Source organism: Esox lucius, chromosome 24 (assembly GCF_011004845.1).
Source record: "Esox lucius isolate fEsoLuc1 chromosome 24, fEsoLuc1.pri, whole genome shotgun sequence".
Lineage (NCBI taxonomy): Eukaryota > Metazoa > Chordata > Actinopteri > Esociformes > Esocidae > Esox > Esox lucius.
This window is the reverse complement of record NC_047592.1, coordinates 20,047,475-20,072,194: the sequence shown is the minus strand read 5'-3', so window position 1 is coordinate 20,072,194 and position 24,720 is coordinate 20,047,475. Positions and strand designations below refer to the sequence as shown.

Here is a 24,720-nt window from a genome sequence, read left to right as displayed (position 1 = left end):
CTGAAGGTTGAAAATGAAAATTGAAAAGACGTCGAATTTGTCCAACGTTGAAAACAGGTCGATCTTTAACGTTTACTCAATGCCTATTGACAATTGTCAATTCTCAAGTCTACACATTCAAATAACATTTTATATTAACATATGAATGAAACAATGCTTTAAAGGGTTAGCTTAGAATAACTTTATTTATTAAACACATTTTAATTAGTGCATAACTAACAGATTTTACAGTGTCAGTGCAATAAACGGTCCGGTAAGCAACACATTCCAAGAGTTAAAAACAAAAAAAACTCTAAGAATGTACAATACACAATGTTCAGACTTTGCGACGACCTCCACCTCCAGCTCTCCCGGGAGCATGTTTCAGTGTCTCAGCCATAGCAGCCCTAATTTCAAGTTCCGTGGCAGTTTTACTCCACTTCATTACTGCAGCTGCAAAGAAAGAAAAAAATAAATCAATGGTGCATAAATAAACCACATCTTACATCATCAGCCCGGGTGGTTGTGGAGGCAAAAACTCGGGCCTGGGAGGAGTTCGGTGAGGCCATGGAGAAGGACTATCGGCTGGCCTCGAAGAGATTCTGGCAAACCATCCGGCGCCTCAGGAGAGGGAAACAGTGCCCTACCAACGCTGTTTACAGTAGAGGTGGGCAGCTGTTGACCTCAACTGGGGATGTCGTCGGGCGGTGGAAGGAGTACTTCGAGGATCTCCTCAATCCCGCCGTCACGTCTTCCATTGAGGAAGCAGAGGATGAGGGCTCAGAGGTGGACTCGTCCATCACCCGGGCTGAAGTCACCGAGGTGGTTAAGAAACTCCTCAAGTCTCTGGATGTTGTGGGGCTGTCTTGGCTGACACGCCTGTGCAACATCGCGTGGCAGTCGGGGACAGTGCCTCTGGGATGGCAGACCGGGGTGGTGGTCCCTCTTTATAAGAAGGGGGACCGGAGGGTGTGTTCCAACTATAGGGGGATCACACTTCTCAGCCTCCCCGGGAAAGTCTATGCCAGGGTTCTGGAGAGGAGAATACGGCCGATAGTAGAACCTCGGATTCAGGAGGAACAGTGTGGTTTTCGTCCAGGCCGTGGAACACTGGACCAGCTCTATACCCTCTACAGGGTGATGGAGGGTTCATGGGAGTTTGCCCAACCAGTCCACATGTGTTTTGTGGATTTGGAGAAGGCATTCGACTGTGTCCCTCGCGGCATCCTGTGGAGAGTGCTTCGGGAATATGGGGTCCTGGGTCCTTTGCTAAGGGCTGTTAGGTCCCTGTACGACCGAAGCAGGAGCTTGGTCCGCATTGCCGGCAGTAAGTCAGACTTGTTCCCTGTGCATGATGGACTCCGGCAGGGCTGCCCTTTGTCACCGGTTCTGTTCGTAATTTTTATGGACAGAATTTCTAGGCGCAGCCAGGGGCCGGAGGGTGTCAGGTTTGGGGACCACACGATTTCGTCTCTGCTCTTTGCGGATGATGTTGTCGTGTTGGCCCCTTCAAGCCAGGACCTTCAGGATGCACTTGGACGGTTTGCAGCCGAGTGTGAAGCGGTGGGGATGAAAATCAGTACCTCCAAATCCGAGGCCATGGTCCTCAGTCGGAAAAAGGTGGCTTGCCCACTTCAGGTTGGTGGAGAGTGCCTGCCTCAAGTGGAGGAGTTTAAGTATCTAGGGGTCCTGTTCACGAGTGAGGGAAGGATGGAACGGGAGATTGACAGACGGATCGGTGCAGCTTCTGCAGTAATGCGGTCGATGTATCGGTCTGTCGTGGTGAAGAAAGAGCTGAGCCGCAAGGCGAAGCTCTCGATTTACCGGTCAATCTACGTTCCTACTCTCACCTATGGTCATGAGCTTTGGGTCATGACCGAAAGGACAAGATCCCGGATACAGGCGGCCGAAATGAGCTTTCTCCGCAGGGTGGCTGGGCGATCCCTTAGAGATAGGGTGAGAAGCTCGGTCACCCGGGAGGAGCTCAGAGTAGAGCCGCTGCTCCTCCACATCGAGAGGGGTCAGCTGAGGTGGCTTGGGCATCTGTTTCGGATGCCTCCGGAACGCCTTCCTGGGAAGGTGTTCCGGTCCCGTCCCACCGGGAAGAGACCCCGGGGAAGACCTAGGACACGCTGGAGGGACTATGTCTCCCGGCTGGCCTGGGAACGCCTCGGTGTCCCCCCGGAAGAGCTGGAGGAAGTGTCTGGGGAGAGGGAAGTCTGGGCATCCCTGCTTAGACTGCTGCCCCCGCGACCCGGCCCCGGATAAGCGGAAGATGATGCAATGCAATCTTACATCATTAAGACTCCTACTACACATTGTATTTACATTTTATCAATTAACAATTGCATGGATTTGCATACCTTCCCAAAAGAAATACTTCTCAATAAATTATGTTGTGTAAGTTTATTTTAGGAATTCAACTTAACAGGTGAAACTAGTATATTATATAGACTCATTACATGCAAAGTGAGATATTTCAAGGCTTTGTTATAATTTTGATGATTATGGCTTACAAGCTTATGATACCAATTTCAAAATCTCAGAAAATTAGATTACAAAATCAATAAAAAAAAAAAGATTGTAAATACAGAAATGTTGGCCCTCTGAAAAGTATAATCATGCATATGTACTCAGCAGGGCAATTCCAGGATTTTATGAATGGAGGACAAAGAACCAGTGAGGGGGGGGCCCATGGGAAATCAGAAAATTAAACTGGAAATAAATACTTGTTTAGAAAATAAGCATGATTTCAAAAATATTTGAAATGCCCAGTGCTCTAATATAGATGGTATTAAATTTGGCACTGCATTTATTGGACCACACAGTTTTGTTCTAAAAAATACAAATAAATTCTGGAAATAAATACTTGTTTAGAAAATAAGCATGATTTCAAAAATATTTGAAATGCCCAGTGCTCTAATATAGATGGTATTAAATTTGGCACTGCATTTATTGGACCACACAGTTTTGTTCTAAAAAATACAAATAAATTCTGGAAATAAATACTTGTTTAGAAAATAAGCATGATTTCAAAAATATTTGAAATGCCCAGTGCTCTAATATAGATGGTATTAAATTTGGCACTGCATTTATTGGACCACACAGTTTTGTTCTAAAAAATACAAATAAATTCTGTTAAAAAAAAACAAGTACAGAGTATGTATGATTATACTTTTCAGAGAGCCAACATTTCTGTATTTAAAATTCCTTTATCGATTTGATGTAATATTCTGAATTTGCAAGATTTTGAATTTGTGGGTTTCATAAGCTGTAAGCCATAATCAAATGTATAACAAATAAAGGCTTGAAATGTCTCACTTTGCATGTAATGAGTCTAATACATTGGTCTCACCTGTTAAGTTCCTAAAATGAATTGACTTTTTTCAATATTCTAATTTGAGAAGCACCTGTATTAACATGAAAAATGCAGTTACCTTTTACCAAAGAGTAAAAAACTGTATCCTGGAAGGCTTTTTTCTCACTGCGACCCTGCCCCTTCATGTTGAAACCAGCCATTAGATTGTTGGTGAAAAGCCTGAGAAAATATGCAGAAAATCATATATATAGGTCCATGCCTACATTCTACAAATATTCCTTTATGCTTGCATTATTCCTAATGAATCATCTCTTTCTATATTTTTGCTTTTCTAAGTGCTAAGAGGGCGGTAAACAGAGCAGGCAATGAGTAAAAATTTAACTGCATAATTACATTCTATATTCTGACCATGTGACAGTTGTTTATACCTCTCCATCACTTTATGGACGCAGTCTTTATGGTTTCTCCCTCCCACCTTTGAGAGCTGGGACACCTGTACACAACACATGAAAAGCCACTCAATACATTATGAATAAACCAATGGTGTTGGTAATTTACGGATTGTTGCCAGATTGAGCTTTAATGGGAACTGGTCATGTTGACTCATCCATAAATGTTGAGTCCATGCATAATATTATGGGACAGTAGTATACCTCCAATACAAAAGGCATGAAAATACGCCTTCAAAAAATTTGAGCACTGTGTGTCCCTCCATAACACATACTATAAAGCTGTACATGTTAACAGATGCATGAGAAAAGCATATTTTTGAACAATATAGATCATTTAGACTTTTTGGAGACTTTGAGGTCTAGTCTTTTTGACACAGTTTAATCCAATTTCTGTAGAAATCATACCCTTTGTTCCCAGAGGTTGCGGTCCTTGAGACGTGCCTCTTCTTCAGCAAAATCTTCTAAGGTTTCTAGTCTAGCAACATGGACAGCAGAATTCAGGGGCTCATAGTGCCTTCCGACTCTTTTTATCTCATCAAGAAGTTCAACTAGCTTTCCAAGCACTGACTTCTGGTATTCTGTGGAAGAAAATACATTCCTTTATTATGATTATTAAAAAAATCATACAATAATAAATGTTGACCTTGGACGTACTAGCTTGAGACATGGGGAATAAGCCTCTCTCGGACAGGGATGGCATTCGAACTCCACGCTGAGGTGTGCGAGAACGCCTAGATCCTAAAAAAATAAAATAAATAAATGAATAAAAAACAAAGTCAAGCTTATTGAAATAGTTTTTTAAAGACAGCTGATTCTGCAATATTGTCAATAAGTGAGGTAGGGTAATTGACAACTATGAATAATGCAACTGATCATGGACTCACTGGATGAGGATGCCCAACCTTTTCTGCTCCCGGACTGTGCTGGATTTGGAACTCCATGCTGAGGTGTGCGAGAACGACTAGATCCTGAAAAAAACAACAACATTGAAGCTTACTGAAATCGTTTTTAAAGACAGCTGCTCCTGCAATATGGCCAATAAGTGAGGTAGGAGAATTGACAACTATGAAGAATGCAACTGATCATGGACTCACTGGATGAGGATGCCCGACCTTTTCTGCTCCCGGACTGTGCTGGATTTGGAACTCCACGCTGAGGTGTGCGAGAACGACTAAATCCTGAAGAGAGAAAAAAACAACAACATTGAAACTATTTGAAATAGTTTTTAAAGACAGGTGCTCTTGCAATATGGCCAATAAGTGAGGTAGGAGAATTGACAACTATGAAGAATGCAACTGATCATGGACTCACTGGATGAGGATGCCCGACCTTTTCTGCTCCCGGACTGTGCTGGATTTGGAACTCCACGCTGAGGTGTGCGAGAACGCTTAGATCCTGAAGAAAAATTATTAAAAAAAAACTGTTGAAGCTCATTGAAATATTTTTTTTCTCCTGCAATAATGTTAATAAGTGAGGTAGGAGAATTGACAACTATGAAGAATGCAACTGATCATTGACTCACTGGATGAGGATGCCCAACCTTTTCTGCTCCCAAAATGTGATGGATTACAAACTCCACGCTGAGGTGTGTGAGAACGGTTAGATCCTAAACAAAAAAAAAAGTTGAAGCTCATTGAATAATGTTGTTAATATGTTCATAAGTGAGGTAGGAGAATTGACAACTATGAAGAATGCAACTGATCATGGACTCACTGGACGAGGATGCCTGACCTTTTCTGCTCCCGGACTGTGCTGGATTTGGAACTCCACGCTGAGGTGTGCGAGAACGACTAGATCCTGAAGAGAGAAAAAAACAACAACATTGAAACTATTTGAAATTGTTTTTAAAGACAGGTGCTCTTGCAATATGGCCAATAAGTGAGGTAGGAGAATTGACAACTATGAAGAATGCAACTGATCATGGACTCACTGGATGAGGATGCCCAACCTTTTCTGCTCCCGGACTGTGCTGGATTTGGAACTCCACGCTGAGGTGTGCGAGAACGACTAAATCCTGAAGAGAGAAAAAAACAACAACATTGAAACTATTTGAAATAGTTTTTAAAGACAGGTGCTCTTGCAATATGGCCAATAAGTGAGGTAGGAGAATTGACAACTATGAAGAATGCAACTGATCATGGACTCACTGGATGAGGATGCCCGACCTTTTCTGCTCCCGGACTGTGCTGGATTTGGAACTCCACGCTGAGGTGTGCGAGAACGACTAAATCCTGAAGAGAGAAAAAAACAACAACATTGAAACTATTTGAAATAGTTTTTAAAGACAGGTGCTCTTGCAATATGGCCAATAAGTGAGGTAGGAGAATTGACAACTATGAAGAATGCAACTGATCATGGACTCACTGGATGAGGATGCCCGACCTTTTCTGCTCCCTGACTGTGCTGGATTTGGAACTCCACGCTGAGGTGTGCGAGAACGCTTAGATCCTGAAGAAAAATTATTAAAAAAAAACTGTTGAAGCTCATTGAAATATTTTTTTTCTCCTGCAATAATGGTAATAAGTGAGGTAGGAGAATTGACAACTATGAAGAATGCAACTGATCATTGACTCACTGGATGAGGATGCCCAACCTTTTCTGCTCCCAAAATGTGATGGATTACAAACTCCACGCTGAGGTGTGTGAGAACGGTTAGATCCTAAACAAAAAAAAAAGTTGAAGCTCATTGAATAATGTTGTTAATATGTTCATAAGTGAGGTAGGAGAATTGACAACTATGAAGAATGCAACTGATCATGGACTCACTGGACGAGGATGCCTGACCTTTTCTGCTCCCGGACTGTGCTGGATTTGGAACTCCACGCTGAGGTGTGCGAGAACGACTAGATCCTGAAGAGAGAAAAAAACAACAACATTGAAACTATTTGAAATTGTTTTTAAAGACAGGTGCTCTTGCAATATGGCCAATAAGTGAGGTAGGAGAATTGACAACTATGAAGAATGCAACTGATCATGGACTCACTGGATGAGGATGCCCAACCTTTTCTGCTCCCGGACTGTGCTGGATTTGGAACTCCACGCTGAGGTGTGCGAGAACGACTAAATCCTGAAGAGAGAAAAAAACAACAACATTGAAACTATTTGAAATAGTTTTTAAAGACAGGTGCTCTTGCAATATGGCCAATAAGTGAGGTAGGAGAATTGACAACTATGAAGAATGCAACTGATCATGGACTCACTGGATGAGGATGCCCGACCTTTTCTGCTCCCGGACTGTGCTGGATTTGGAACTCCACGCTGAGGTGTGCGAGAACGCTTAGATCCTGAAGAAAAATTATTTTAAAAAAAACTGTTGAAGCTCATTGAAATATTTTTTTTCTCCTGCAATAATGTTAATAAGTGAGGTAGGAGAATTGACAACTATGAAGAATGCAACTGATCATTGACTCACTGGATGAGGATGCCCAACCTTTTCTGCTCCCAAAATGTGATGGATTACAAACTCCACGCTGAGGTGTGTGAGAACGGTTAGATCCTAAACAAAAAAAAACAGTTGAAGCTCATTGAATAATGTTGTTAATATGTTCATAAGTGAGGTAGGAGAATTGACAACTATGAAGAATGCAATTAATCATGGACATGAAAAATTAACTACATTTCTATTGCCAAGGTGTATGTAGAGGGTTGTAAAAAATAAAATTACACAGACTTACTGGCTGACCCTGGACTAAATTCTTCTGCTGATTCAGACCTTGTGGGTGAACAATGAGGCATTGGACAAGAACATCCAGAAACTGAAAAAGGAACAGGAAGGTTAAAATACTTTGTTTTGAACCCAGGCTTAAAAAAACCTTTATATTCCATTTGCATTGTGAGCAAGTAGAATAAATAAAAACATGAAATTACTGTCTGAAGATGCAGGACTCTCTGGTCGTCTATTGATGGTGTTAGCCAGTTCTGGGGGTGCAGGTAACTCGAGCAGCATTGCATTTTGTCCTGTGGTTGCTAAAAGAAATTCCAAAACCAGAAGCAGTACAGCAACATATTGCTCATATTGCCAACCATTCCCTGAAGTTTGATAACTGAATTATACCACTGGACCAGCCCAGCTATTTTACTCACCCCTATTTGAGAGCTTAATCTTTGGTGGAGGAACCGGAAGCAACACTGTATCCTCTTGACAAGAACATGCACAATGAAATTAATCACAGTAAGAAAACAATGAATACTTAATAAAGTTTACATAAACAACTTAAATTTTACTCACCCCTTTTCTTGTCTGGCAAGGACTCATCCTCCTCAGGAGACAAATCTGACCCTGCCAATATTTGTCATTTATGATATGTGATTGTTTACATCATGCGCTCATTGTGTAATGCAGGTCCTTAAATAGGACCAAATAAATTACCTTGAACGTAATCTTCAAATTTCCTTCTTTTCTTCATTCTCTTTTGACTGACAGTACTGTCCTCCTCTTCAGTTTGAGGTGAGGTGTAATTATATTTTTCACACTCCTGTCGGCTTACTAAAAATCAAGAATGAAAACAACCACTAGTAGCGATAGTAATACGTATTCCGAGAATTGTACTGAAAAAAAAAAAAAAAAAACATGCCAGAATTAACATTCAAAATATTTTTTCACCTGATGTCACTTTGACCTTAACAAATTCAAAGCTTAACCAGTCCTCTTGTGGTTGTAAAAGGCGCTTATGTGCCACAGACACATTTTTTAGAGGCCATCGCACCACTTTGGTCTCTGTGTTGATCCAGTTCAATGGCAAAACTCCTTCCATCTGCTTCCCATTCTCCACCCAAACAGCCCGTGCGTATACCATTGCCTGTAACACAATTAGATCATTTAATTTAGAACTACACATTTCCTTTTCTACATGATGCTAACAGTGCACTACTATTTCGAATAATAGTAAATATTACATACGTTATTTGTGTTCATTTCCTGTGCTCCATTCCATGGAGGAGAGGAAAAAGGACATGCCCTTGCTCACAAGGAAGACAAGCAACCTTCCGGTAAAGGTCTTCGGATTGCAATAACTTTGTCTTTGTCCGTTTTCTTTGAACATAGACTACATTGAATAGCCTTGACTCACATGGCTTCTTAAAAAAGTCTCTTGTGTCCTTTTGGCTCAGCACATCACATACCAGAGTTCCATCTTGCCTTTTTTCCTTCACAAATGCAAAACTTTCATTGTGAAGCATAAAGCAGTTGTCTTTATCTTTTGTTGATATATAAAAACATGATCTTGTCTCTTGATGCTTGTTAATGCATTTCTTTGCATTTTCGATCTCACTCATCCGCTTTGTTACTTGAGCGATTGGATTGCGGCTATTTTTGACCAATTTTTTTATTACTTGCAGATAATTTTCGAATGGGAAACATGAGATGTCATTTAGTGAACAGTTGAAGCGAGAAGCATCTTCATGCAGATGCAACAGGCAGTGCACATTGTAGACTGCAAATGTTTTTCCATAAAGGTCATCACACATTTTAACAAAGTATTTTAGGAGTTCCTTAGCATATGCAATATATGAACGTCGTGTGTTCTCATCAGAGCTCAGCAGGATTGACAGAGCCACTGACAATGTCAAAAAGTGAGTATACACTTCACGTGAAACTACATTTCGAAGAACAATTGGTCCAGTGTATAAAACAAACTGACGAAATTCAGTGGCTTTCCATCGATCCAGTTCCCTCAAACCCCTGGGCTGCCTTGCAAACTCACTTGGTATGGATCCATTCAGCTTGTTTAGTTTTTCTGAGATCTCATCTTTTTGTCTTGCAGACAGCCGGCACACTTTTGGACCCCGAGACAAAAAAACTAGAACACGTTTTACTACTCCTAAACAAATCAAATGCATGTAGTCTAATACAAAAGAGCTCACGCAAGGTATGCCTGCATCAATAAGTGGGGTTTTTGTAGTCTGGTGATCTTCATACAGTACTTGGCTAAACTCCTCATCTGTTCTTGCTCTAAAGCTCTCATGACTGTTAAAAACCATTCTCCCTTCCCACGATCCTTCGGCCAAACACCTTTCACAGCTGAAGTACCCATTGTGGTTTTTTATGCACTTTAAAAATGACCTTGCTGGTGCATCACATATAAAGGCCTTAAGGCTGATAGCATAAAGTTTACATTCATACTCCATCCCAACAGCTTTGAGATGCTGAAATTCTTCCAAAAGGTCTTTAACAAAATCATCCAAAGGACTTGGCTTTGCTTTTCCACAGAAAAGTGCAACAATGAAAGGATCAAATTTGTCAAACCTGTGCCATTATGGGCCAAAATTGAACACTATTTGATTTAAAAAGTGGTACGCCATCAATGTTCACACAAATCAACAGTGTTTTGTGAAAAGGATTGGCACTGTGCCATCTTCTGTCGAATGCCTTGTTCTAAACCGTAATAAATGTACTGCCCATTACATTTAGAAATACATTCAACGGTTTTGGGGGTTGCAAGGAGGGTGCGTGCATCCTTTGGCAGCTGGTGCCCATGTCTACGTAGGATGCCTAGTAGCTCATTTAATGACGTTTGAGTGACTGAATTAGTTGTTGACCAATTCCTTAAATCACAGCCAATATCTGGTCCATCACTATCAGGGTGTAAACTCAGGATTTCAGGCTCAGACTCAGAGGATTCTACATATTCTGTGTATCCGTAATCAGATCCGCTATCTTGTACAACTTCTTGAAGTCCATCACCATCACTTCTATCACTCGGTAGCGAACGAATATCAAGGTTGTCATTGTCATCACTATCCAACTGAGCAATGGCATTAACTTCTGCTTTTCTTTTTCTCCAACTTCTTAAGTATGTCATATCTGCAACAGTAATAAGTGTATGTTGACATAATTTATTTTTATTGATTTGATTTTTAAACAAACAAAAAGCTTAATAATGTTTGCAAAGAAACTAAAATCCAAAACACAGAAATTGTCAATCAACTTCCCACTAATAATAGGAGGTAAATTTATATGCAGACATCATGATGCTTGCTACTGAACAATTTAAATAGTGTAATCCTGGCAATGTTTTGTAAGGATATCTTTCTTGTAATAATACTAATATTTGTGGTTCTTGAGATCAGTTTAATTCTCCATTCTCAAATGTTTTTTTGGGAAATTCACAAATAGCCTATATTAATTGTATTTTAAATAAATAATTAGTCATATATACAAAATCCTTATAGTGATTTTTTTTTAATACTAGTTTAACTTTAAATTTTAGAAAAACTCGTTTTATCTACTTTTATGCGGGTAGCAGCTACCCGAACCGTTGTAGGACTCTGATGGCAATGGATAGCCACCTAAAATGGCGGCGCCTTCGCGGTGTTAAACGCGTGACGTCCAATTCTCAATCTTGACCTTCACCATCTAACGTTAGCTAGCTAACTTTCGTGCATGCTAGTATGAAGAAAAACCCACTGGATTCACAAAACCCACAAAACTCACTTAGCCGTACTGCAACGCCTAATCAAAGCTGAAATTAATTAATCTGGATATCTACCTCGATGTAACATAAGTTACAAAATAATCACAAACAGTTAAACCTTAAAGGCATTTTGGGAATTTAACACTAACGTTAACTGCCCATCGGTGTGCACTTGTGGTAAAGTTAGCCGAATGTCTACAGTAACGTTACGTTTACTATAAAAAAAAAGTCAGGTTTGGATGAAATAAGGTAAAAGTTTATAATGTTACACTTATTTTGCTATCATATCGAATTATTTTGGCATAGCTTGCTTACTTACTTTACACAGCTGCTGGCGGTTGGCTTGATGGTTGGGGGGGGGGTAATACAGAGCGCGCCACATTCGCGTGCTTCTTCTTCTTTGGTTTTATGGCAGGTGGCAAGAACCACTTATTTTCAACCATATTTCAACGTTGAAAGACGTAGTCAAACAGTCCAGCCAAACTACTTCGTTGAAATCACGTCGAAAACCAGTCCAAGGCGGACCGACTTATTTTCAACCATATTTCAACGTTGAAAGACGGTAATTGTTTACTGGGGGGGATGTAATGTGGGGTTGAAAAAGAAGGTGGGACAATGGGAGGGGTTACGGGGGTAAAAGTAGCTAAATATTCTAATGTCTTTACTGGTGGACACTCGTTGTAAGTAAAGGGCTGGAACTGGGGGGAATGGTGAGTCCAGTAGTGGGATTTTCTTAAAAGCTGGGAAAAGTCGAAGAAATCCCCATGCTGTAGCTGTTGCCAGTCAGTGTTCTAACTGTCCTGTTTTTTCCTTTGCGGGTCCTTTGTTTTTTCCTTAGCGGGTCCTCTTCGTTAAAAGTCACAACATAAACCAGCTTTGGAGAGTTGAGTAATTAAAGACTGTAGTTCTCACGCAGTTTACATTGTGGAGATACCTACTTTTCTTTAGTAACCACTGCCAATTATGGTTACTAATTGTATTTTATAGCATTGGCTCTGACACAGTCACAGATTACATTTTTCTTTACATGCTTGTTAATACACTCTGGTATTTAATGTTGGGCTTGTGATTGGAAATCAGGGAAGAGGGACAAAAATATTATATTTAATAGCATCTGTGCTACAGAAAATACTCAGAGTATTACAATAATGACAATAGATTTCATGAGCTGCTAAAAAATTTTGTGGATGTAAAAGAAATGACATGATCTTGAATTTGATTTGAGAATCCAGGCTGAGAATTCAGTCTCCAGTGATGGGCTCATACATATTTAATGTCTTAAGATGAGCAGAATGTGAGAGACTAGATTTACCTTCATTTAAACTACCTTCACAGGGATTTGGAACCAAGAACAGAGCGGGGTGTGGGGGTTATGTTGTAGCCTGCCTGTAGAAATAATGACATAGGCATGTGGAAATTGCATACGGTTTGGGCCCCGTATAACTGAGAATTAGAATACTAGAATGGACATGAACCTTATGGGATAATGCACAAATTCCTCTATAAGATGTGCCAGTTACACAGAAGGGAGTCTATGGAAGAGCTTTTTCAAGATGGCTGTTTGGTGGCTTTAACACGATGACCTCTTAAAGATAGGTCAGGGAAAAGTAAGCTGTTGTTTTTTTTTTATAATATATCACATACCTTGTCAATGTTACTAACATAATTTGATATTTCTGTATTTGAAAGCAATATCTAAGTAATCTATGCAAAGTGACAAACTGGTTACCATATACACTAAACGCTGTTCATTACTAGTCATTTATAAGCACTATTTGTACTATTAACTATTTTAACAGAAGACCTAGCTATGTTAGCTACAAAAACTAAAGGATAAATCTCACCTTTCTACAACAGCTCAGACCAGAAAATGATCAATGTTCAATGTTGAGGGACTGACATCCACTAGCTATTACAATAACTGTATTAACTTGGTAAGGCTAGGAAGGCAGCTTGTGTGCAAATAGGTAGCCAGCTTGCTACTGTCAAGCTAGTGCAAGCTAACTTATTTCAGTTATGTTTTCTGTGTAGGCACATTATCTGCAAGATAACTTTTGAATCTATGGCCAACATCAACATTTTGATCTTCACGTAGTGGCAATCAAAACTTTTCTTAGTGCTACCAAAGCACCCTAAGCCCTATACATATTCTATGAGGACCATACGAATATTATGTGACAAGCGTTGGTGTAGTGGAGGGTATACGCAGTTATACCCACTTTTTTGTCAGCTGCCATTGCGTACACTCACTCTTTGCCAGTGGTTTAGTGGAGGGTATACGCAGCTATATGCTTTCTACCCACTTTTTTGTCAGCGGGCATAACGTACACTGATTTCTTACTGATGCGTATGAATGTAGTACAGTGAATGTATATGCAATATACATAATGTTTGTGATAAAGCATGCAAAATTAGCATACAAAAGCCAGTCGCATAATTATTAAATAAATAATGTAAATACTGTGCCAGAGACCGACGTATGACAGCTCTGATTGCTCGGTTATTGAGAACCTCATGTTACTTCCTGTCTAATATTTTTGCCTGGCAGAATATTCAATTTTTTTTTCCCCAAGGCAAAATGAAATTTCCATAGGCTTAACGTTGCTTCAAAAATACATTATGAAACGAACTCATGAAGCAACTTTGTCATTTGTCCAACCAAATAAATGTAGTCGAGCAGCAGACTGCAGAGTGCACTTCCAGATTTTTAAAGATTTTGGAAGCAACCGGATACTCCATGGTAAGGACTTGGTACCTCTATTGGTACAGAATGTATCGTACAGTATGTCAGTAAATTACATATTTTTGCCTTAAATCAATTTGTCAATGTTGCGGATTGGCAGTACTCCCTCGTTAACTGCCTTAGCTAGCTAAAGTTTTCTAACTAACTCTACTGTTGACAATTTTTTAGTATTGGAAATGGTAGCTAGTTCAATTGGAAAATGCGGGTAGGGAAGCTGACATCAGGACTGGTAGCCAGTTAGCTAGATTTCTTATTTAAAACCTTTCAGCTTTCATATGGCCAAGAGTGGATTATACAGCACATAGCTTGCTTTTTTAATACAATATTGCAAATTTGTGGTGTAAATTGGTCATCTTATTTGCACTTTCATTGTAAATTACTGAATATACTGTATGTTTTTTGTTCTTCATAGACACCAAAGATTGGCTAGACCTACACTCACCTAAAGGATTATTAGGAACACCATACTAATACTGTGTTTGACCCCCTTTCGCCTTCAGAACTGCCTTAATTCTACGTGGCATTGATTGAACAAGGTGCTGAAAGCATTCTTTAGAAATGTTGGCCCATATTGATAGGATAGCATCTTGCAGTTGATGGAGATTTGTGGGATGCACATCCAGGGCACGAAGCTCCCGTTCCACCACATCCCAAAGATGCTCTATTGGGTTGAGATCGGGTGACTGTGGGGGCAATTTCAGTACAGTGAACTCATTGTCATGTTCAAGAAACCAATTTGAAATGATTCGAGCTTTGTGACATGGTGCATTATCCTGCTGGAAATAGCCATCAGAGGATGGGTACATGGTGGTCATAAAGGGATGGACATGGTCAGAAACAATGCTCAGGTTGGCCGTGGCATTTAAACGATGCCCAATTGGCACTTAGGGGCCTAAAGTGTGCCAAGAAAACCTCCCCCACACCATTACACCACCACCAGCAGCCTGCACAGTGGTAACAAGGCATGATGGATCCATGTTCTCATTCTATTTACGCCAAATTCTGACTCTACCATCTGAATGTCTCAACAGAAATCGAGACTCATCAGACCAGGCAACATTCTTCCAGTCTTCAACTGTCCAATTTTGGTGAGCTCGTGCAAATTGTAGCCTCTTTTTCCTATTTGTAGTGGAGATGAGTGGTACCCGGTGGGGTCTTCTGCTGTTGTAGCCCATCCGCCTCAAGGTTGTGTGTGTTGTGGCTTCACAAATGTTTTGCTGCATACCTCGATTGTAACGAGTGGTTATTTCAGTCAAAGTTGCTCTTCTATCAGCTTGAATCAGTCGGCCCATTCTCCTCTGACCTCTAGCATCAACAAGGCATTTTTGCCCACAGGACTGCCGCATACTGGATGTTTTTCCCTTTTCACACCATTCTTTGTAAACCCTAGAAATGGTTGTGCGTGAAAATCCCAGTAACTGAGCAGATTGTGAAATACTCAGACCGGCCCGTCTGGCACCAACAACCATGCCACGCTCAAAATTGGTTAAATCACCTTTCTTTCCCATTCTGACATTCAGTTTGGAGATAAGGAGATTGTCTTGACCAGGACCACACCCCTAAATGCATTGAAGCAACTGCCATGTGATTGGTTGATTAGATAATTGCATTCATGAGAAATTGAACAGGTGTTCCTAATAATCCTTTAGGTGAGTGTATAGACAGTAAAGTAAGTGAAATATTTAAGTCCAAAAACCTCTGGTTAGGATGCAAGAAACTGGGTAGGTTAGGGTAGTTCTAAGACTTGGTTTTCAATGTATCTACATGGTACATTGGACAGGGATGGGCAGTATTTATGAATATATGTATTTTAAATATGTTTTTCAAATACAAAATAGAATTTAGTCATTTGTATTTGATGAAAATTGCTTCATATTTTATATCAAAATACTTTAGTGTTTTGTATTTTGTAGCTTAAAAACACTGTAAAAAGTCTAAATGATGACATCATAAAAATGCTGCCTCTGATAGGTGCCTACTCAGTAATTTGCCCATACATGTTGAGATCAGAACAGAAAAGGCATCCATACCTGAAGAAGGTCAAGGTGAGAAACGTGTATTTGGCATCTTTGGAGGAGTATCCCCTAATCAAGCACCTTTTTGGAGGTTTAACACAATCATCCCATCCTCAGCTCCAGTAGAGCGTTTATTTTCCTTTGCTGGACTGATCAACCGGCCCCATCAACGACGTCTACTAAATCCCACACCTTTTGAAAAGTTAGTTGTGCTTAAAGGCATCAGTAGCTAAAGAGACCTCTGCAATGTAGGCCACAGGGCACACACTCTCATTCAATACACTCCCTCTCTCACACACACTCACTCAATCACATGCTTACTTTCACACCCACACTCATTCACAAGTTTGACTGTTTTGGAATACCTGGTCTGTAGTATTCTCTGTTGTAGTATTCTCTATTATAGTATTCTCTATTGGAGTTTAAGTAAATGCTCTTACTACACTATACCTCTATTCTGCATCTCTCAATACATTCACTGGTTGGAGTTGGGTTAATTCTCCTTGATAAGTTCTGTTGATACTTGCATGACCCCCGTCCCCGCTAATTCTACGCCCCTGATTACAGTATACCCACTTCTACAGGCACCACTACACCACTGGTGACAAGGTGGGCACGCTAATTCTACGCCCCTGATTACAGTATACCCACTTCTACAGGCACCACTACACCACTGGTGACAAGGTGGGCACTTCCTGGTATTGACTAAACAAAAAAAATAGAAAGATGGATATACATTACTATTAATCCATATCCAATGTTCAACAGAAAAAAATAGAATTCAATAGATTTTTTTGTTATTCCGTTGTAAAATTGCACAAAATATTCCAATGACCAAAATGTACACGGACCTGCAGACAAGGTCCTCCCAACGTTCACCCGAGAGGCGTTCTTTTGCGAACAACCGATGTATTTAGGCAACTCCTGGAATGTAACTTCGAGTTCATAAAACCGGACAGCAAACACCCAACAGAAAGGGTACAATATGGACGTATACAAATACCCAGTATTCTTCGAGTGCCAGACTCTTGATCTATTCGATAAAGAGAGGATACGAAAGTACTTTAAAATTCGACGAAAATCCGGTGGCGGAGATTGTGGACAAGTGGAAACAGTTGGTGACTGCGTTTACAAGATTGCTTTCAAAGACCAGACAGGTACTGTATTTCACGTGAAAACCTTTACCCCAAACAATCGCCTGGTTTGTGTTGTTTTGTACAACAGTCTAGTGTTAGGCTACACTTTCCAAAGTCAGTTTATAAATCGATCCCAGGTTTTTGTAAATGAGCGAACAAAACGGTAAACAAAATAGAACATTCTCATTTGCAACGATGTGGGGAGCAAGCAGGGTAAACTGCCTCATAGACTGCAGATACAGACGGGTGAGAAATTTAAGGAAAAAACTGAATAAAGTGCTTCAGGACGGTGTTGGGCCGCACGAACACATTCAATGCGCCTTGGCATATATTCTACGAGAGTCTGGAACCCTACTCTAGGGATGTTAAGTAGGCAGCCTCGCTCACTACTCAATATAGTGACTCGTGAGTCCTTTTTGCCGGACCGCGTAAGCAGCGCCGGCCAAGGAGAGCGAATGTCGCTGGCTGGCTGGCATTAAATAGCGTAGTGGTTAGAGAATCGGACTTGTGAACTATAGGTCCTCAGCATTAAGAATTATTCCATTAAGACGAAAACTTTGCTGGCTAAAACCGTTTTCACTTGAAAATACGAGAGAATCGTGTCTGTTATTCTGTTATTGTCACTTATATTGATACAGTAATAATTTTATTAATTTCACGAATGGCTAATGCTGTTAAAACGGCCAGTGGCAAAGCCATACAGTTAATAGATGCTATTTGTGGTGGAGGAAAACTTAATAAGAAACGTTACTCAATTTAACACAATGGTTTATAGTGTCTAATCAAAATATGTACAGGACATTTTCCCTATATGAGCTAGCTAATGTGAACTTTATTTGTTGAAAATTTGCTGATGAGAGTGTGGATCCATGTGAGTTTCATGGAAGTATGACGTAAAAAATATATGGGGCAAAATATAACTTAGTAGATCTTAAGTAACAATAAACCAGGCAAGCCTAGTTCAGCCCGCCCACAATAAAATGTGTCAGATTAAAGCTGATAATCGATACTTTAACCTCATACTTTAACCTCACATACTTTACAACTTTTAAGGTAATTAGGTTATATATTAAATTATTCATCTGTGAGGAACCAACATTTGTGGCTCACTTGGCCTAATGACAGCCATGCACAAAAGCATTATTTACGGTTTTCATTATATTTATAAAATAAACTAGAACATCTATATCATGCTTCTTTCACTCTTCCAGACCAGGAGGAAGTACTTCAGAGAAATTGTCATGTGTTGGAGCTGGCTGGGAGATCTTTGACCCTGAATCTGAGAGAGAGCCTGGATCCTCCACCCACAACTCACACCTCAGAAAGCAGACTGTCGGTAAATCATGACTAAGTAAAGCTAGATCATGCTGAGTCACATGCATAGTAAGATAATAACTTCTTCAGTCACATGAGGTCGAACCACATCTTTGTCAAAGGTACATTAATGTATGGTTTTTGTATGAAATATGTAGGTGGTTACCAATATAATGTAAACTGGAAAGAATAAGCCATTTGTTAAAATAGAGAAAGATCTGCAGTTGCTAACTTCATTCGCGGGCCAATACACTATATGCACTAATTGATTCTTTATGGATTTCACTATTAATTCCTCACCAAACTCCATAGAAACTCAGAATATAAGCCTATTTTTGTAAACACAGTAAATGTAGTCTGAAAACATGGTTAAAATGTAATTTTGATATCCTGGGTTAATGATTGGCGAGTGATTGTTATATGTTGCTTGGTCATAGCAAAAACATGATTAAAAATGTGTTTATCACAGTGGAATTACTTGTTTTTTTCACCTCTAGAGTTGCCTCTCCATGCCTGTTGAAACATCACCATCTGGTCATGAAGATGTACTCAGAGGTTTTAGTTCAGTTAAGCAGGAGAAGATCAGCAGCACCTGTCAACTAGGACAGTCTAGGCCAAGCCTTCTTTGGCAAATTATAGAGAAGGAGTTAGGTGAGTTTATGCCAGGGGTGAAGGTAACACGCGGTAACTCATCTCAGTTGGTGCTGGAGGGCTCGGCAAATGAAGTCCAGACAGCCAGGCAGTTGGTTACAGATAAAACTCCTCTGGTGATGGAGCGGGTAGTGTCTGGGGTGTCCCCCATCCTCCTGACTTTTCTGAGTGAGGCATATGGTAGGCCTGGGGCTCTGGGCTGTCTGCTGGGATTTGGAAGCCAGGTGCAGGTGGATCTAGGGGTCACAGAGCTCCGGTTGTTCACACTCTCCTCCGAGAAACTTGACCAGGCAGAGAAGGCTCTGCTGGGGGAGTTTGGGGAGGAGATGATTGACGTACCCAATTGTGACTCCTTCCCACCTGAACTAATGTCCATCATTGAGAAGAAGGTGATGGAGATGAACCAACACAGATGCAGGGTGGTGGCCAGGTATGTCCCTGGTTGTCGAGTGCAGCTGCTGGGCCACGTTAAGGAGGTTCAGGAGCTGAGAGAAGAAATCCAAGCCTTTCTGATTGACCAGGCCAGTGGAAGAGCAGTGGGATGCCCTCAACAGTACCAGAGTGGCTTAGTCAGCGAAGCAGGCGTCAACTCTAGATGGGAGGAGACGGTCGCAGACGCCAGCTATTCCCTCCCATGGGGGCTGCAGGTTGTGGTGCGTCAGGGGGACATCACCAAGGAAGAAGCGGATGCACTGGTAAATGCTGCCAATGGGGATCTGGATCACGGTGGAGGTGTGGCTGCAGCTTTGAGTCGGGCAGGGGGGCCTGAGGTACAGCAGGCCAGCAGGGATCTGGTTAGGCAGGTTGGAAGATTAGCTACAGGTAGTGTGGTAGAGACCACTGGAGGGATGCTGCCTTGTAAGATTTTGCTTCATGCGGTGGGACCAGTAGGTGGCAGTGTAGGTGGGGAAGAGCGCCCTCTGCTAGAGAAGACGGTAAAGACAGCCCTGGATCTAGCAGAGAATCTGGAGCTCCAGACCCTGGCCATGCCCTGCATCAGCTCAGGGATATTTGGGGTTCCTCTGAAGGTGTGCTCCGAGGCCATAGTCTCTGCTGTGAGGGACTTTGGGAGGGAACAACACATCCTTACCAAGGTCACTCTGATTGATGTACATACAGAGGCAGTGAAAGCCATGCAGGAGGCCTGTGATAGGCTGTTACTGGGAAGGGGGGAATCATCTGAGTGGGAGGGAGGGTCCAGGACCACAACTACCACCACAAATACTTCTCATGGGGACACTGATACTTACACCAGGGGAGCAGTCGCTTCAGAGACCTGTGTCCAGGTAGAGATTGTCCAGGGAACCATAGAGAAGCAGCAGGTGAGAGTTCATACTTGTTCAATGTTTAAAATCTGTTTTGCACTTTTGTTTAATCTAACAATTTTTTTCCCTCTCTCTGTTCCTGAAGGTGGATGCCCTGGTGTCTCCCATGGATGGGAATGAACCTCTGTCCACCCGTGTTGGGAATGCCCTGTTTGAGGCAGCTGGACACCAGCTGTTGGCAGCGTTTCGGAGGGGATCACAGGATCAAATTGCTCCTGGTGACACTGTTCTTGTCGAGGGACTGTCCGGTTTGAGCTCTAGCCGTGTGTTCTTCCTCAGTTGTACCCAGTGGAAGTACAACTCTAAAGCACTAGCAGTGCAGGTTGGTGTTCTACAGTGTGGTGTGTAGGGGTTATGACCTTTGATCCTTTGTTGATCCACCCCGTCTTGTCCCCAGGCTTTAAGACGGGGTGTGAGGAATATCTTGACCTCTTGTGATGACAAAGGCATCCGATCCGTTGCTTTCCCTGTGGTCGGGACCGGTATTGTACTAAAGTTCCCAGACGAAGTGGCAACAAGAGTTCTGCTTGAGGAGATCCATAAGTATGAGAAGAGCAGAGCAAACAGAAGTCTCTCCCTTGTCCTTATTGTTGTCCATCCTAATGACCGAGAGTCTACCAAGGTGGGGCGAGACTATTAAAGGTCTCAAATGTTTGTTTTTCTTCATAGTCACAGTAACATATCCTTAATTGCAGCTCTATTGTTTGTTCTAATCTGCAGGCTCTCCAGACAGCCCAGAAAACTTTGTGTCTCAGTAGTTTCAAAAGTGTTGATTGTCCAAAGCAAGGTGAGTAAATACCAGGGCCTGAAACTAACATTTTGGTTCACCAAAGTAGATAAAAAGATAAAAAAATACAAAAACTCTCAAGTAAAAAATACTCTCAAGTAAAGTATGTCTGAAGAAAACAAGTAAATCACTTGCGCTATATGGAGCCCTTTGTGGCTGATGAAATTAACATGCACCTGCCAACATCTAACTAAATTTGGCAGGTATAAACTTTAGGTCCCAGTTACAACACCTCAATCCAACATATCTTTCCTTAATAATGTATCCATTTCAAAGTTGTAATCGTGAACCCTCCCAACAGACATAAGGATTGTGTTGCTGGGAAAAACCGGAGGAGGCAAAAGCAGTTCAGGAAACACAATCTTAGGACAAGAGAGTGTTTTCCTCGCTGAAAGTTCCTCCATCTCTACAACCCAGATATGTGAAGCGCAGACCAGAAGCATCAACGGAAGGAACATCACCCTGATTGACACACCTGGATTATTTGATACCAACATATCTGAAGAGGAACTGAAACCTAGAATAGTCAACTGTATTACTGAGTCTGCTCCAGGGCCACATGCTTTTGTAATCGTGCTGAAAGTGGAACGTTACACAGTCCACGAGAAAGAAAGCGTAACAAAGATTGAGAAATATTTTTCACCAGAGGCCTTCAAATATGCGACAGTGCTATTCACTCACGGCGAGGACCTCAATGGTTTGACCATTGAGGAGTTTGTCCAACAGAACGATGAACTGAAAGCACTTGTGGATAAATGTGGAGGACGCTGTCACGTCATCGACAACAAACACTGGAACAACAGTCATCCGGATCCGTACAGAAACAACCAGCACCAAGTGACTGAGCTACTCAACACCATAGAGAAGATGGTGAGAGAGAACGGAGGAGGGTGTTACACCAACGAGATGCTCCAAGCGGCAGAGAGACTAATCCAAGAAGAGATAGAGAGCCTTAGAAAGGAGACTAATGGCAGGATGTCTGATGAAGAGATGAGAAAACAGGCCAAAAGAAGAGTGAGTAAGAGACTCCTGATCCAACTAACTGGGATAGCAGTAGGTACAATTGTAGGTGCCTTCCTTGGGATGGCTCTGGCGATAGGGATCCCATTGTTACTTCCTGCCCAGTCTTTGCTCAGTTTACTCAAACGCACTGTGATACCTACTCCGAATAGGCCAGGAAGTTCAGGGTTACTTGCAGCATCAGCATTTGGCGTAAGTACTGACGCACTGGCCGCAGGCGCTGTCCTTGGCACGGCCGCAACTGCAGGAGCGGTTAGAGGAGGGATAGTTGGCGCTACTGCAGCAGAGAAGTCTGAGACAGTACTGGAGGCAGCAGAGAACGCTGCTAATGCAGTCTACGATGAAGCTGTGGATCTTTACAAGAAAGCAGAGGACTTTATCAAAGGGATTGGGAAGAAGTGAACTAAAGCTGGAGTCATATTGTGATGGTGATGTGTGATTCACCATCTGACTAACTAGCTTTTACTAGCCCTTATAGATGTGTTCATATATTTTTTCTATATAAAAACAAGCGTTAAGTGATTTGGCATGTCACATGGGTGTAACACAGGGACATTTTTATATTTCTAGTAATTCAGGATTAAATTTTTGGGTCATGGCGACTGAAACAGGGAGGAGTGTTCATAACTCAGCAGTCAATACAAATACTCAGAGTAAGGACAATATGTTAATACTCTATAGGAAGGATTGTATGTAAAGCATGAAGTACACCAGAGTCAAGTACATTTCTGTTGAGGCAAGGGAGGTCACCAACCATCAGGCAAAGTTGATATGGGTGGTTCCAAATTAGAACAGAAATAGATTATAAGATGTGGAATGTTTAGACCGGGGGTGGAGCTACTACAGACCGGGTTGTGGAAAGAAAAGTTACACACTCCCTCTCCCTGTCATTATTAGTAATGGGTTTCATTGAGATGAGAGTCAATCATGGACATTTAAGCTGGTTTGGTGAGATCAACAACCTGGAACCTTGGCAACACCCAAACGTTATACTGATAAATCACCAGATACTGAAGGGAAGGGTGTGTACTATTACTGAAAATAGTATTGCGTTTTTATGATTTTTATCTGTCTAGATATCTAGATATTAGACTCTTAGGTCCCCGTTACGGGATATAAAGACAAAAGGAGAGGGGGCCCTAAACATAATTTGATTTGAGCCCCCCCCCCCCAGTGGTCCCTAATGGTTGGGGGCCCCCTAGTAGCCGGGTGCCCTAAGCAACCACTTATGTCGCTTATGCCTAGAACTGGCCCTGTGTTTACCGCCAATGGGAATGTTTTCTAAAATAATTCCAACAGTGACACATCTCTTGCCTCTTTCTTCCCCCACCATTCCCTTTTGTGAACCAATGTGTGTTATTAAAATGTAATTTTTCCTCTTCTTTCTAGCACTGACTTTGCTGACAGCAACATCTTTGAGTAACACAAACTTACTACTACTGGGTTTTGTGGTTGGCCAACTTCGCTGTCTTAAATGAAATTAGTAATTGCAAATCACTCTGGATTGGAGTATGTCTTAAATTATTACAATGTAAAATAACATGGTACAAAATTGTATAAAAGAGTGTAAACAATAAGGGGTTGTTTTTAAATTGGGCACTGATTAGTTTAGTTCTTTATATTTATATCATTATAGTGTCTTGTAATGAAGACGTATAAGTATGTCGTATACGTATTACAATGTATTGTCATGTTATTCATATATCAATATGTATATGATTGGATTGAATTACAATACAGTTTGGCAGGTGTAAGACTTTTCTGTTTGTAACAATTGAAGTTTTGCAATGGCACTCTTCCTCTGCTCAATGACTGTTCTTCTGATACGGAATCCTTTCACCTGCTTGGGCAATCACAATAAATTACAGGAGGGAGAAATTTGGACATTGGACAATTTATCTAGTTATCATTGAAACATTATTACAACATTTCAAAGTAAAGCTCTTCAGATCAATGAATCCTCCTGCTGTTCATAATTTCTTTAGGTGTTTAATTGTTTGATGTGTATCTAATTAGTTAATTGCACAAGCCACAGCTTTGCTGAGAAAGTTCATGGGAATCATGTTTAAAAGGTGATTTCAGTGAATTTCTATCTGTTCTCTAACCTGTTGGATTTGTATTGAAACAGTAAGAGGTTAAAGTGCACAGTCATCTGTCATTTTTGGGTATTTTCATCTATAAACTTTGAACTGTTTAGGAATTGCAGTCTCTTTTATACACAGTACCCACATTTTCGAAGAGCGAATGTAATTTGACATTTAACAATCCTAAATTCATCAGATAGCTGCCTGAAGTCTTCGACCCCTAGACATCACAAGACTCTGGGTATCTTCTCTGGTGATGATCTGCGAAGCCTGGACTGCAGCCATCTTCACTTCCTGTTTGTTTCGGAAATGTTTTTCCTTCAGTCTTGACTTCGGCAAGTGAAACACACCCAATTTGATTCAGGTTGGAAATCCAGCTAGCATGTGTACTTTTACTTCCTTACATCCTTAAATTCACCCCTGCAGAATAGTTCTGGAAGTCTCTGAATATATAACTGTTATTATATTGCATGAGAAACAAAT

The 24,720-nt window shown here is 41.2% G+C and overlaps 2 protein-coding genes across 3 annotated transcripts; one reads left to right on the top strand and one right to left on the bottom strand.

Annotated features, from left to right (window-relative positions):
• Nucleotides 1-256: 256 nt before the first annotated feature.
• LOC114830353 lies at nucleotides 257-8,180 on the bottom strand. Its single transcript, XM_034290727.1, has 20 exons — nucleotides 8,120-8,180; nucleotides 7,979-8,029; nucleotides 7,834-7,887; nucleotides 7,618-7,716; nucleotides 7,425-7,505; nucleotides 7,163-7,246; nucleotides 6,951-7,034; nucleotides 6,734-6,817; nucleotides 6,517-6,600; nucleotides 6,326-6,409; nucleotides 6,115-6,198; nucleotides 5,898-5,981; nucleotides 5,681-5,764; nucleotides 5,464-5,547; nucleotides 5,273-5,356; nucleotides 5,062-5,145; nucleotides 4,845-4,928; nucleotides 4,653-4,718; nucleotides 3,417-3,517; nucleotides 257-432 (listed from the first exon to the last, which is right to left on the bottom strand). The coding sequence occupies exons 2-19, from the start codon at nucleotides 8,003-8,005 to the stop codon at nucleotides 3,461-3,463; spliced, it is 1,392 nt and encodes a 463-aa protein (XP_034146618.1). The 5' UTR covers nucleotides 8,006-8,029; nucleotides 8,120-8,180; the 3' UTR covers nucleotides 257-432; nucleotides 3,417-3,460.
• An 8,634-nt stretch (nucleotides 8,181-16,814) lies between these two features.
• On the top strand, nucleotides 16,815-24,353 carry LOC105007987 (protein mono-ADP-ribosyltransferase PARP14-like). Of its 2 annotated transcripts, none has more exons than XM_020043195.3 (7): nucleotides 16,815-17,077; nucleotides 18,268-18,392; nucleotides 18,868-20,343; nucleotides 20,432-20,668; nucleotides 20,744-20,968; nucleotides 21,067-21,133; nucleotides 23,543-24,353. In XM_020043195.3, exons 1-7 carry the CDS (start codon nucleotides 16,906-16,908, stop codon nucleotides 23,629-23,631), a joined length of 2,391 nt encoding a protein of 796 aa, XP_019898754.3. In that variant the 5' UTR covers nucleotides 16,815-16,905; the 3' UTR covers nucleotides 23,632-24,353. The 2 variants fall into 2 exon arrangements, with proteins under 2 accessions (XP_019898754.3, XP_010865451.4); XM_010867149.5 differs by having other exon boundaries at nucleotides 16,816-17,077; nucleotides 21,435-24,353.
• Nucleotides 24,354-24,720: the final 367 nt, after the last annotated feature.